This window comes from Schistocerca serialis, unplaced genomic scaffold (genome assembly GCF_023864345.2).
Source record: "Schistocerca serialis cubense isolate TAMUIC-IGC-003099 unplaced genomic scaffold, iqSchSeri2.2 HiC_scaffold_849, whole genome shotgun sequence".
Taxonomy (NCBI): domain Eukaryota; kingdom Metazoa; phylum Arthropoda; class Insecta; order Orthoptera; family Acrididae; genus Schistocerca; species Schistocerca serialis.
Window position 1 is genome coordinate 15745401 of NW_026048462.1, and position 14754 is coordinate 15760154.

The window sequence follows — 14754 nt, forward strand, 5'->3', positions numbered from 1 at the left end:
ATCAAAATCCGCACAGTACAGTGGTTAGTGAATTGCCACACTCTAGTCGCTATACCAGCCAGGCATGAATTACATGTTTCATCAGTTTGCAAACACAGCTTGTGGGAGAAATGGGGCAGTAACTAGAAGGAAGGTATTTTTCCTTACTGGGCTTGGGGATGGGTATGGGAATGACAGTGTCTATATGCTGGCATCTGGCAAACGGCGCCCTCTGCCCAGATGCAGTTGTACATAAGAAAGAGCAAGTGCTTGCCCACAAAAGAAAGGCTTAGCAACATCTGAATGCAAACATCGTCCAGCACTGTGTTGGAGGATCGATAGGAAGTGAGAGCAAGTTCTCGCTCACTCATACTAAAGGCAGCTTGTAGCACTCGCTAATCTGCCAAAATAAAGGTACTACCCAAGCCTCCTCCACTTGTTTCTGGTGGAGGAAGGCAGAATGATAGTGGGTGGAGCTTGAAATCTCCGCAGAATAGCAGCCCAATGGATCTTGGTCCTGCAGGGCCCATACAACAGATGAGGTAGTGGAACTGTTAGAAGAAGTAGTTAAGGAAATCTAGCTAGATTTTTGCTATCCTGAAGGGTGCAACGACACTGTGCATGCAACTGTTCATAATGAATGCAGTTTGCCATCATAGAATGATGGTTAAAAACATGGAGAACACATCTCTGCATGTGAGTTGAGTCACAACACAGCTCAGTCAATCAAGGCACTGGGACATGGCACAGTAAAGATGAAGGGCGAGAATGGAATATTGTGTGGTGGTAATGATGGCATTTGTAAGATATTCTACCTGGCCATCACAACTGGAGAAATTATGTTACTCAAAGGGTGCCAGGGAACAGTAAATCTCGAGTCATCCCTAGAAAGTTGCCATTTGGGTGTGCATATATGTGGGGTAGGAGTCAGAAAATGGATAGCAAATGGTAAATGTTTGCTCGAGTAGGTACTAGAGACAGTGATGAGATGATGGGCAAATTGGGCAGTGCAGGAGATTTCCAGATATGGGTAGGAGTGCATGTAGTATAAAAGGAAGAGGGGTACTCCCACGATAAGGCAAATGAGGTTAAGGTGACTGAGAAGTTCAGCCTAGAGGGCACCTCTCTGTCAGGTTCTGGGAGATTTCCAAAGGGAATGGTGTGCATTACAGTCAACGAGCAGCAGAAAGGGGTGAGGGAGTTGGCCAGTAAGCTGGATGAAGAGTGTCCATGACACCGAATGACTGAGGGATGTAAACAGTACATATGGAAAAGATCAGGAGAGGAAGTAAAATGCGGACAGGAATAGCTTCAAGCTGGGTAGTCAGGGAGAAAGGTTGACTTTGAACGTCCTTCCAAATGAGCAGCATGACTCCCCTCTCTCCTCCTACAATATGGAATGCCATCTTTGGAGAGAGGGAGTCAAAGCAGACTGGGAAGAAATACAAAAGCTCAAATCAGTCTGGAGGATGCAATTTTGTTTCCTACAGGCAGAGAACTAGCAGAGGCTGCGATAACAAGAGCAGCCGCAAGTCATCTTTTTGGATTGAAGGCCACTAATATTCCATTGGAATAATGTCATGATTAGGAAAGAGGAGGAGGAAAGAGGTGGAGAGGTGGCACCTCAGCGGCCATTCCTGTGTTACATTCTTGACTGCATTTACATTAACTTATGGCTCCTCTTTTTTGGTTTCTTAAACATTTTATTTTATCTGACACATGCCTGACCTTTAAGATTTGTGCCACATATTGGTCCTAAACAACAAGATGTATGAAAAAGAAACCACTTACTGGATAAATGACTGTTTGCCATGGTCATGGGAGCTGGCAAGTAAGTCAATGCAAGATCTGAAAGATCACAAGAATGATCATTCAATTCTGTTTAATATACCAGAGACCTATATTAATGTTACTGAAAGCAAATCCCTAACGACAAAAGTAACTAACCAGTTACTTTGAAATCACACTGCACAATTTGTGATGCACGTGCTTAAGTACACTAAGGTAGTTTTATTGAATTACTAATCAACACGTGTCAAACATAACAAACACTATGGCAAGTATACCTCTCAAAGTAGTTTACTTGGTAGTTATTTCACAAGCAGGAAAGTATTTTCAGAAGAGTTTAGGAAGTTTGACAGGCCATGAATGTATGAAGGAGAATGAGTCTGATATCATTCTAGAAAGGTACTTTGAAATGTGTTTGCAATTGCGAGTACCTGTCATTTGTGTGTGTGATATTTGCTCAAAAATGGAGAAATCTCAGTTCCCAACTGCAATCAGTAAGCATTTTAGACAACAGAAAGTGGTAAGTGTCGATTTTAAGGAATATTTATTGTCATGTTTAATGAGGATCAACTATGGTGTAACACATCGCTTTAGTAAAGGTGTACATCCCACAATGTCTATAGTACCGATGAACAATGGTCACCACCACAAAGTGATATATATATTTTTTTTTTTAATTCAAATGATGGCTTTAAACTTTTATACCCTTCTCTGTTGTGCATAATGTGGTGTCACCGACAGACACCACACTTGCTAGGTGGTAGCCTTTAAATCGTCCGCGGTCCGGTAGTATACGTCGGACCCGCGTGTCGCCACTATCAGTGATTGCAGACCGAGCGCCACCACACGCAGGTCTAGAGAGACTTCCTAGCACTCGCCCCAGCTGTACAACCGTCTTTGTAGTGGTGGTTCACTGACAAAATACGCTCTCATTTGCCGAGACGATAGTTTAGCATAGCCTTCAGCTACCTCATTTGCTACGACCTAGCAAGGGGCCCATATCAGTTACTATTGATATTGTGAATCATGTACCATCAAGACAGATGTTCATCATTAATAGATTAAAGTTACGTATTCCACCAGTTAAGTCAGTTTTTCTAAATTCTAATTTCCTCGTCCTGTTCCAGACCTCACGCCAGCCGGCGTGAGTTAAAATGCATGCATTTTGGCCTCCTCTAGTAACACCTGCCAACCACAACACACAAAATCTAGTGGAGATTGATGCAGCATATCTGCAGGGTGGGATAACGATAATTAGTTTATCGTTCTTCACCGTTCATGATGAATTCAGTGTTTTATTCTATGATGATGATGATGATACCTGGTTAGGGGGCACTCAATGGCGTGGTTATCAGCATCCACACGAATCCCCAAATTTTACATGGTCCAGCCATGCCGCTTTCACAAATGATGATGGCAACACAAACAACCAGTCCATGGGTTTATTCCTTGCTGTCTCATTCTTGTTCAGCAATGTGCCTTCCCCCTAGAACTGTCAGCATCATGACAACTGCCATTACATCAGGAGAACGAAGATGAAGTCGAGCTGTCAGTAAGATTCTGTACACTAACCAATGACGTGACTTGACATTAATAATTAAAGAGAGTTACTTGTTTTAAATTAAGAGCCAGTATATGAGTGGTCTTTGAGATATTTTTTGGTTCATTTAGCAGGTAATTTAGACTTGAGATAGCATTTCAGTTAACAGTGCTAAAGAAGTTGCAAAGTTTGTGATGTCAGGAAACAGACTGCCATGGGAGATGCAATGAGACTGAAATGGAGATGAGTAGGATATTAATAAAGGAGTTTATTTGATTAAGCAAGTTGGTAGTGTGCAGAGTAGCTCAGAATAGGAGGAAGTATTTTAACGGTTCAAAGCCCTGAGCTGATGAAATATGTCCTCACCCTGGGAGGAGGACAGGAAGCAGTGTGGGGTTCATTACATGCCACAGAACCAAACTTTATATGCTACTGGTGAAAATCACACTTGCTCTGCCAGTCTCATACGTGCATCCACTACTTTCACTCACCTGAGCGATGGGACGTGTGCCTTCCTCCTCAGCAGGGCCTGATTGACAAAAAAAGAATTTGCGTGTTAATATAAAAAATACTTTATCTGCACAAGTAAAACAAACTAGTGATAAACTAAGTGTGTTTCAACACGACCTGATAAAGAACAGAATCAATTGTTTCTATCTTTTAGAAAAAGTACGGATCAGTGTATAATTGAGCATCTAATCTACTCAATTATAAACAACGATCAATATTACCGAGTTCCAGAAAGCCAGAACTTTTTTCCGGTTGCACGCTTGCTATCTGAAGACTGGCAGGGACAAATAAATGTTTATTGTCATCATTTCACATAATTATTGATCAAATTTTAAAATCTGCTTAATAAAACATACAATCTTACGTTACACAGTTTACACAGTGTCACGTTTAACATTTAGGAACTGTGTGTAAGCTTGTTTATGCACCTTCACTAATTGCATTCATGTACCGACATTATATTTATCCAGTATTTGGCAATGAGAGCACTTGGTGTTTTGCAGGATACTTCACCAATAATTTTAAATTATGATGAATTTCTCTCACAGATACCCCACAGAAAGTAATAGCAAAAATGTTTATCACTTACCACATTTTTGCTGTTTGTGCAGTAATAATGCCACATCAAACACATTCAATGTAACACTCGTTTCTTTACTTACAGATGTGTACAAGTAGTGAGGAGAATGAGTGTCAGGTGAGGCAGATTATTTCTCAGGTGGATTTGTTGTAGAGGTGAGACAGAAAGAAAATCTGATGTGTATGGGAACAGGATGGATTAGGAGACATAATAGGAATGAGGTGGAAGTGGGTTGTGTAGCATCTGGCTGGTGCTTTACAATCATGCCTTATGCCACACAACAGAGGTATGTCAGTTGCTGGCATCTTAACAGTCTTGAAACTGAAACTCACCCTCAGTGCAGCGGATCTTGCAAATGACAGCCACTGCACGGTTTCCACCCTGGAGCCATGCGACACTGGACAACTTAACAGTATTTCTCCGCTACATAGCCTTTGTAGGGGAATGTACAGTGGCTCACCAGCCAACCCAAGTTCCAGACTCGACATCAACTATCTACTTTGGAATGCATGACTATATTAATAAGAATGCAGCCAACAATATTGGCATTGCCAGTGCAACCTACAGCAATGTTTGTCAGTTGTTACAGACAGAGTGCTCAACAGGAAGCTTCAAGAATAGTTTTCATATTAGTGGCAATCTTTTCATGCATCAGGGCATTCTCTTCCTTGCCTTCATCAGAAAGTTGTTTCATTTGCTTCATGTTGGCATGTACCATCTGTGCCGCAATGAAACACTCTTCGTCTTGCCCACTCAGGAACATCTCTCTTCTTGTGCTTTTATAATTAACTTTTTGTCTCTGGAGGCTTTTTACCAGTGTCTTGTGATCCATTAGGTAGCCTTCATCTCTGTGTTCAAGTGCTTCTGCATAGTGTTTGAATGGTTTTGCTCCGTGTTCAAATGCCTTGTGCCACTTCTTTCTTTCATCCGGGTATCTTTCTGCCTGCACCATTCCACATCATCATCCCTCCTTACTGATGTCTTGGCCCAATTTCTGTATTTTTCTTCCAGGTGTGTGCCTCATGGATGGCACTGCCATCTCCTCCATGGCGATGACAGTTCATACTTTTGGCTGCTGTTACAGTCAAAACTTTTCCTCTGAGCACAGCAACATTGGAATCTAGGACATCATCAGTGCAGCTTGCAGTGCTCAGCTTAGCTCATATTAGTGACAACCTTACAGCATATCAGGAGTGTTTTTATGTTGCTTGCACTAGGAAGCTGTTTCACGTGCCCAGCATTATCATGTGCCTTCTGTGTTGCAATGATGTTCTAATGTTCATGGCTACCTGAGCACATCTCTCTCCTTGTGCATGGATCATCCACATTAGGTGGGACATATGACCACGAGTGTGGGTGGCAGATGGGGCAAGGCAGCTCCCTGCTGGACTCCCTGTGGAGAGGTGAGGCAGAAAGACGAACAGATTGGTCTGGGATCAAACTGTAGTGAAAGTCTTGATGGGAAATACACAGTCGTGTGAAGTTAGCACCCCTTTTTCGAGAAATATACATTTTTTTCAGAGTTCTTGATAGATATGGCATAGTTCTAGAGTTCTTTGTACAAAATTTCAATAGTTCTGCAGAATTTAGCGAAGAAAACAACAATATTCGAAAAAATTTTCGTATCGAAAACGTTCTTTGGAAATTTCCGCAAAATGTAAATAAGTACAAGAGTTCTGAGCACAGTTCTGAACAGAGCTCCAAGAGTTCTTTCGAAAATCCAAGTAACGTTTTTTTGTGCAGCTAATAGTTTACGAGATAATTGCATTTTAATGAGAAAATCTTTTCACTTACTGTGAAGTTGGCACCCTTTTTTTCAGAAAGATATATTTTTTTTAGAGTTCTTGATAGATATGGCATAGTTCTAGAGTTCTTTGTAAAAATTTCAATACTTCTGCAGAATTTAGCGAAGAAAACAACAATACTCGAAAAAATTTTCGTATCGAAAACGTTCGTTGGCAATTTCCGCAAAATGTAAATAAGTACAACAGTTCTGAGCACAGTTCTGAACAGAACTCCAAGAGTTCTATCGAAAACCCTATTAACATTTTTTTGTGCAGCTAAAAGTTTACGAAATAATTGCAATTTAAGGAGAAAATCTTTTCATTTACTTGAAGTTGGCACCCTTTTCTTCAGAAATGTATATTTCTTTCACAGTTCTTGACAGGTATGCCATAGTTCTAGAGTTCTTTGTACAAAATTTCAATAGTTCTGCAGAATTTAGGGAAGAAAACAACAATACTCGAAAAAATTTTTCTATCGAAATCATTTTTTGTCAATTTTCGCAAAAATTAAACTGGTACAACAGTTCTGAGGACAGTTCTGAACAGAACCCCAAGAGCTCTATCGAAAATCCTAATAACATTTTTCTATGGCGATAATAGTTTGTGATAAATTGATTTAATGTGGGACACACTTTCTCTACAGAAAATATAAATATATTCGTACAACAGTTCTGATGACAGTTCTGGACACCACGTGAAGAGTTCTATCGAAATTCCTAGTAGAATTTTTTAGTGCAGGTAATAGTTTAAGAGGTAATCGCAACTTAATTAAGAACCCCATAAGAGCTCCTACTGTGAAGCTGGCACCCTTTTTTTCAGAAATATATATTTTTTTCAGAGTTCTTGATAGATAAGTCATAGTTATAGAGTTCTCGGTACAAAATTTCAATAGTTATGCAGAATTTAGCGAAGAAAACAACATTGTATAACAAAGCTGATTCAGGAACCCTTTCCTTTTGATACAATTCTTCCTGTTGCCACAATAAATCACTTGTGCATAGATTCCAACTGTACTGATCATTACAAAAATACAACCATTGACCAGCGGCGCACATTTCTTGCAGCGTTGTACAAAGCATTCGGCTTATCCGCTGTGAAAATATCACACTTAACGCTATTTTAAAATTTACGGTGGATGGCTTCCGTTTATCTACAATGTCAGCATCTATCGAATTATCTTCATGCAAACGTGATGCCTGGATCACTCACTTCCCCTTTTAGGTACGGAGGAAACTAGAGTTCAGTCTTGTGGAAGTCAAAAAAGGAAATGTGGGCAGCCCTTCTTTTACTGATAGCAAACTCTAGAGAAATCTCCACACTTGTTTTTCTTCATCATGCCAACAAAAGAAAAACTCTCCCTTCATAGCTCTATTATCATTCCAGTAGTAGTAAACCAGTTGTCCGCTTTCACATTTCGACCTGACTGATATGTAGGTTAACAGAACAACATCAAATTGTTTATTGCTCAGTTGGTAAATCCTTCTGGTTGCAACACAGCGTATATTTCCAAATTGTACAGGTACAATACTTAACAATCCACACTTAAGAATCCATACTCGTTTGTTTTGATTGATACATATTGGCGAAAACTGTACCTTCCACAGAATCCTTCCAGCTTCTTGCCTACTGTAACATTTTCTCCAAGGGTGTAAGATTTGTGGTAGTTGCGTACAAACACAGTAAATATTTCCCGAATAGCTGTTAGCTTGTCTAATTGTCTCCTTTCATCACGAATAGCTAGACTGTAAAATCTAAGGCTCTCCAGAATAAATTTGAAACGTTTTATGTTCGTTTGCGAGGTGAAATTTTTCAATGCCATCACCATCAGTTCCACACAGATCTTCCAGGCTTTATCTGTTACTTTTGTTAACAACAATTAAAAACAAGAGACTGATGAAGGCTTTCAATTCAATATCATCTATTGATTTTACCCCTCTCTCACGCTGAAATGAGGCTTTGATGCTCTCAAAATTCTGATTGGAATACAAAACTACAATAGACAAATATCGTCATCTATGAGGTAATTACAGCATCACAAATGCTGCTTTGGCTGCACCTATTGGTACAGGTAAATTTCGAATAATATTATGCTCTTCGAACAATATGCTTCGAATTTCTTCAACATTATCTAGTACTTCCCACTTAAAATAATAAAATTCCTATAAAATAACGCAACCAGGCGCAGTGTATTAATCTGATATTTGACGTTCAGACAGCGGACACTGACTATTAAACAGTTCAAACAGAATTTAAGTGCAGTTTACATTCTGGATTAGCTTTGTACTACTTACTACGTTGATAAACAAATAAACTAATCGCTGAAATGAAATACGAAAGGGCACAGTGGATAAAAACGAGCAATCGGCTCATATCTCATCAAGAGAGCATTAGCGTCGATACTGAATCATACATACAACAATGAAAGGCACACATGAAGTGTATATTTTTAGAATCAGGAAGAACCAGATGAATTTTATCACGTAAAACAGTAATTTTTTTGAACTCTCATGACATTCAGGACCCACTAACAGCTAAAAATATGCCCAGGACCCTCATGGATGAAAGTTATATTGCAACATCACCAGCCGCTAGGATACATAAAACATGTGCTGTGTGTAACGAATAAATTTGAAATTGATGTCGTTAATATTGTTGCAAACATTTGTTCTAGTTAGAAAGGAAGTGTGGAAGTTTGATGAGTTACACTACAGCGAGAGTTAAAAGCCTTTACAATGTATAGAAATGTAAGTATATTTACTGAATATATCGTACAAACGAACTAAGTAGTATGTTTAAATCCTAATTCAATACGTGACTAATAGAGGTGTTATAATGTTGAGGGGATACAGTATTAAAGTTAATAAGAAGTTCGAAATTTGTAAATAAGAACCTCGTTTATTTGGTCCTCAATAATCCGGATTTCCGGTTTATCCGGATTCATATTTTGTGTCCCTTGGTATTTTTCTCTTTTTTTTCTTATAACACGAAGATGTGTAGTCGGTGAGGTACATAGGCTGCTTATCACCAGGCCGGTAATTTAGTCTAGTACTGAGTGATAAGGAACTCGGAGTGTGTGAATGACATTGTTTCTCAAGTATGGTACATTAATATAACGGTGTATTGATGCCCATCAAGTAAGTTGCATAGTAACCACGCCAACAGCACTCCACCACAGCTCATTGTACCTCTGGTGCGATTCTCGACAGGTGTGACACCATCTGGTTAGTGGCGCGTGTGAATGTATCTGCTCTCTCAGCCATCTGTTTGTTTTGCACTGACGAGCCTTCTCTCCTTGAATCATCTAACCGTGCACATCCCACGCTTCCACCTACAGTTACTACAGTCAGTCTTAAGAAGGTGTACTGGCATTTGTATAGTGCTGGACATTTAGACTTTTTGTATTTAGTAGAATATACATCCGGTTTTCGATTTTCGGTTTTCCAAAATAAAAAGTGAGAATTTACGATCGTACTCATAGCTGTACTTCCAGCAGTACTTCATCTCCTGCGTTCCCAATTTCGTAGAAGTTGTCCTACGAAAATTGCAGAAGAAGCACTCCTGGACGAAAGGATATTGTGACGATATTCTTTGGTCACAGCCTCGGGTTAGAGACCCGGTCCGGCACACGGTTTTTATCTGCCAGTAAGTTTCACATCGGCGCACACCCACTGCAGAGTGAACACACAATCTATTTCATAATCTACTGGCACAATAAAAATGTTATGAGGATTTTTAAAAGAACTCTTTCGGTGCTATCCAGAACTGGTAGCAAAAGGGTTGTGCCAATTTATTATAATGTAGACCAAGTGGGTCTCTCGAAAATGCTATTATCTCATTAACTGTTATGCCCACAAAAAATGTTATTACAGTTGTCGGTAGAACTCCTAGGGTCGTATTAAGAAATGCCGTCAGATCTTTTGTACGAATTTATTACTTTTACATGACAAAAGTGAGTCCCACATTAATTATCTCATATAATGTCATCGTCACAAATAATGTTATTATAGTTTTTGGTAGAACTCTGTGGGTGATATTCAGAACTGTCATCAGAACTATTCTACGAATTTTGCTATATTAGATAAAGTGAGTATCAGATTAAAACAATTATTGTATAAACTATTATCGCCACAAAAATGTTCTTATTTTCATTGCAACTCTTCCGGTGCTATCCAGAACTGCCAACAGAACTGTTATACAAATTTATTTTTTCCAAACTGACAAATAATTTTTTACCATACCAAAATTTTGCCGTGTTATTGTTTTCTTCCCGAAATTCTGTAGAACTATTCGTGTTTTGAGCAGGGAAATCTAGAACTATTGCATATATATCAAGAACTGTGAAAAAAATTTATATTTATCGTAAAAGGGGTTCAAACTTCACGGGAAATGCTCATAAGCATTCCTTAATAATGGCAGTTACTACGTAAACAGTTACCTGCACAGAATATGTTACTAGTTTTCTCGATAGAACTCTTACAATGGCATCCAGAGCTGGCATCAGAGCATACGAACAGACATAATTTTTTTTTTTTTTGAGTAAGAGTGCCCCACAATTAATCAATTACCATACAAACTATTACAACCACAAAAAATGTTATTATGATTATAGATAGAAGTCTTGACGTGTTAACCAGAACTGTTCATCAAAACTGTTGAACGAATTTACTTTTTCTGTGGAGAAAGTGGGTCTAACATCAAAGCAGTTACCGTATAAACTATCATCGCCACAAAAAGATGTTATTAGGATTTTCGATAGAGCTCTTGGTGTTCTGTTCAGAACTGTTGTACGAATTTACTTTTTGCGAAAATTGACAAAGAATGTATTCGATACGAAAAATTTTTCGAGTATTGTTGTTTTTTTCGCTACATTATGCAGGACTATTCAAATTTTGTACAAATAACTCTAGAACTATGACATTTCTATCAAGAACTCTGAAAATATATATATATTTCTGAAGAAAAGGATTCCAACTTCACAGTAAGTGAAGAGGTTCCCTAATTAAATTGCAATTATATCGTAACGTGTTAGCTGCACAAAAAATTGTAATTAGGATATTCTATAGAACTATTGGGGTTCTGTTCAGAACTGCCCTCAGAACTGTTGTCCGAATTTACTTTTTGCGAAAATTAATAACGAATGTTTGCTATACGAAATTTTTTTCGAGTATTGTTGTTTTCTTCGTTAAATTCTGCAGAACTATTGAAATTTTGTACAAAGAACTCTAGAACTATGCCATATCTATCAAGAACTCTGAAAAAAATATATATTTCTAAAAAAAAGGGTGCCAACTTCACAGTAAGTGAAAAGATTTTCTCATTAAAATGCAATTATCTCGTAAACTATTAGCTGCACAAAAAAATGTTACTTGGCTTTTCGATAGAACTCTTAGAGTTCTGTTCAGAACTGTGCTCAGAACTGTTGTACTTATTTACAATTTGCGAAAATTGACGAAGAATGTTTTCGATACGAAAATTTTTTCGAATATTGTTTTCGTCGCTAAATTCTGCAGAACTATTGAAATTTTGTACAAAGAACTCTAGAACTATGGCATATCTATCAAGAAATCTGAAAAAAGTATACATTTCTGAAAAAAAAGGGTGCAGCTTCACAGTAGGAGCTCTTATGGAATTCTTAATTAAGTTGCAATTACCTCTTAAACTATTACCTGCACAAAAAAATTTCACTAGGATTGTCGATAGAACTCTTCACGTGGTGTCCAGAACTGTCATCAGAACTGTTGTACGAATATATTTATATTTTCCGTAAAGAAAGTGTGTCCCATATTAAATCAATTTATCTCAAACCATTATCGCCATAGAAAAATGTTGTTGGGACTTTCGATAGAGCTCTTGGGGTTCTGTTCACAACTGTCCTCAGAACTGTTGTACAAGTTTAATTTTTACGAAAATTGACAAAAAATGTTTTCGATACGAAAATTTTTTCGAATTTTGTTGTTTTCTTCGCTAATTCTGCAGAACTATTGAAATTTTGTACAAAGAACTCTAGAACTATGCCATATATATCAAGAACTCTGAAAAAAATATATCTTTCTGAAAAAAAGGGTGCCAACTTCACAGTAAGTAAAAAGATTTTCTCATTAAAATGCAATTATCTCGTAAACTATTAGCTGCACAAAAAAATGTTACTTGGATTTTCGAAAGAACTCTTGGAGCTCTATTCAGAACTGTGCTCAGAACTCTTGTACTTATTTACATTTTGCGGAAATTGCCAAAGAACGTTTTCGATACGAAAATTTTTTCGAATATTGTTGTTTTCTTCGCTAAATTCTGCAGAACTATTGAAATTTTGTACAGAGAACTCTAGAACTATGCCATATCTATCAAGAACTCTGAAAAAAATGTATATTTCTCGAAAAAGGGGTGCTAACTTCACACGACTGAAATACACTCCTGGAAATGGAAAAAAGAACACATTGACACCGATGTGTCAGACCCACCATACTTGCTCCGGACACTGCGAGAGGGCTGTACAAGCAATGATCACACGCACGGCACAGCGGACACTCCAGGAAACGCGGTGTTGGCCGTCGAATGTCGCTAGCTGCGCAGCATTTGTGCACCGCCGCCGTCAGTGTCAGCCAGTTTGCCGTGGCATACGGAGCTCCATCGCAGTCTTTAACACTGGTAGCATGCCGCGACAGTGTGGACGTGAGCCGTATGTGCAGTTGACGGACTTTGAACGAGGGCGTATAGTGGGCATGCGGGAGGCCGGGTGGACGTACCGCCGAATTGCTCAACACGTGGGGCATGAGATCTCCACAGTACATTGATGTTGTCGCCAGTGGTCGGCGGAAGATGCACGTGCCCGTCGACCTGGGACCGGACCGCAGCGACGCACGGATGCGCGCCAAGACCGTAGGATCCTATGCAGTGCCGTAGGGGACCGCACCGCCACTTCCCAGCAAATTAGGGACACTGTTGCTCCTGGGATATCAGAGAGGACCATTCGCAACCGTCTCCATGAAGCTGGGCTACGGTCCCGCACACCGTTAAGCCGTCTTCCGCTCATGCCCCAACATCGTGCAGCCCGCCTCCAGTGGTGTCGCGGCAGGCATGAATGGAGGGACGAATGGAGACGTGTCGTCTTCAGCGATGAGAGTCGCTTCTGCCTTGGTGCCAATGATGGTCGTATGCGTGCTTGGCGCCGTGCAGGTGAGCGCTACAATCAGGACTGCATACGACCGAGGCACACAGGGCCAACACCCGGCATCATGGTGTGGGGAGCAATCTCCTACACTGGCCGTACACGACTGTTGATCGTCGAGGGGACACTGAATAGTGCACGGTACATTCAAACCGTCATCGAACCCATCGTTCTACCATTCCTAGACCGGCAAGGGAATTTGCTGTTCCAACAGGACAATGCACGTCCGCATGTATCCCGTGCCACCCAACGTGCTCTAGAAGGTGTAAGTCAACTACCCTGGCCAGCAAGATCTCCGTATCTGTCCCCCATTGAGCATGTTTGGGACTGGATGAAGCGTCGTCTCACGCGGTCTGCACGTCCAGCACGAACGCGGGTCCAACAGAGGCGCCAGGTGGAAATGGCATGGCAAGCCGTTCCACAGGACTACATCCAGCATCTCTACAAACGTCTCCATGGGAGAGTAGCAGCCTGCATTGCTGCGAAAGGTGGATATACACTGTACTAGTGCCGACATTGTGCATGCTCTTTTGCCAGTGTCTATGTGCCTGTGGTTCTGTCAGTGTGATCATGTGATGTATCTGACACCAGGAATGTGTCAATAAAGTTTCCCCTTCCTGGGTTAATGAATTCACGGTGTTCTTATTTCAATTTCCAGGAGTGTATTTTATGAACAAAGGTACTGGCACCAGAGACAAATCTAGTGAACAGGAAGTGATACTGTATTATCAGCCATTCTCTCCAAAAGCATTGACACATTCATCCCACATGCTTCAGTTGTTTTCACTCTACTATACACTCCCAGCACCTTCATTTCAGAGGTGATCAGCTTTCATATGTTATAAAGTAGATCATAGAAACCTTATTTCTGCTGACTGTATTCTTCATAACCACCCTCCCCGTAATTCAAAAGACAGCTCCATAAATAATTGTAAACAATTAATTCCAAGAAACTATTGAGACATTCAAGACAAAATAAGGAAAAGAAAACAAATGTCTCCAGTACACTATCTCATGAGAAAGAAGAAAAACAGTACATCAAAAGAACAGTATCTGTGCATTTGTGGTGGTAGATTTCCAACTACAGTCACGATTTTGATATGATTTTCATTAATAAAGACATGCATTAATTTTAGTTACAAGGCACAGACATCAGGTTTCTTCAAGAATGAGTTATCAGTGAAAATATATGTCAAATAGTATATACCTAGCAAATAATGTAACAAAGATAAATAATATCTACACTGTCTTTGCCATCCACAACTAAGCCAAAGATAGGAAGCTCCTTCTACAAAACATACTGTACACACTTCTGTACCAACAAAGAAAAAAACACATTCTAGCATCACCTGTCAGCTTCTGGGTTCTAATTGTACATAAACTGAACAACAGATCACAGTACACAATG

At 39.7% G+C, this 14754-nt stretch overlaps 1 protein-coding gene across 1 annotated transcript in view; it reads left to right on the top strand.

Moving 5' to 3' along the window:
* The window catches only part of LOC126452320 (pro-resilin-like), a 45143-nt gene extending 31093 nt beyond the window's left edge, over window positions 1–14050 (top strand). Inside the window, exon 4 of the mRNA XM_050091063.1 lies at window positions 14005–14050. Coding sequence (XP_049947020.1) covers window positions 14005–14050 — 46 coding nt within the window. The remainder of the gene's footprint in view (window positions 1–14004) is intronic.
* The last annotated feature ends 704 nt before the right edge of the window (window positions 14051–14754 follow it).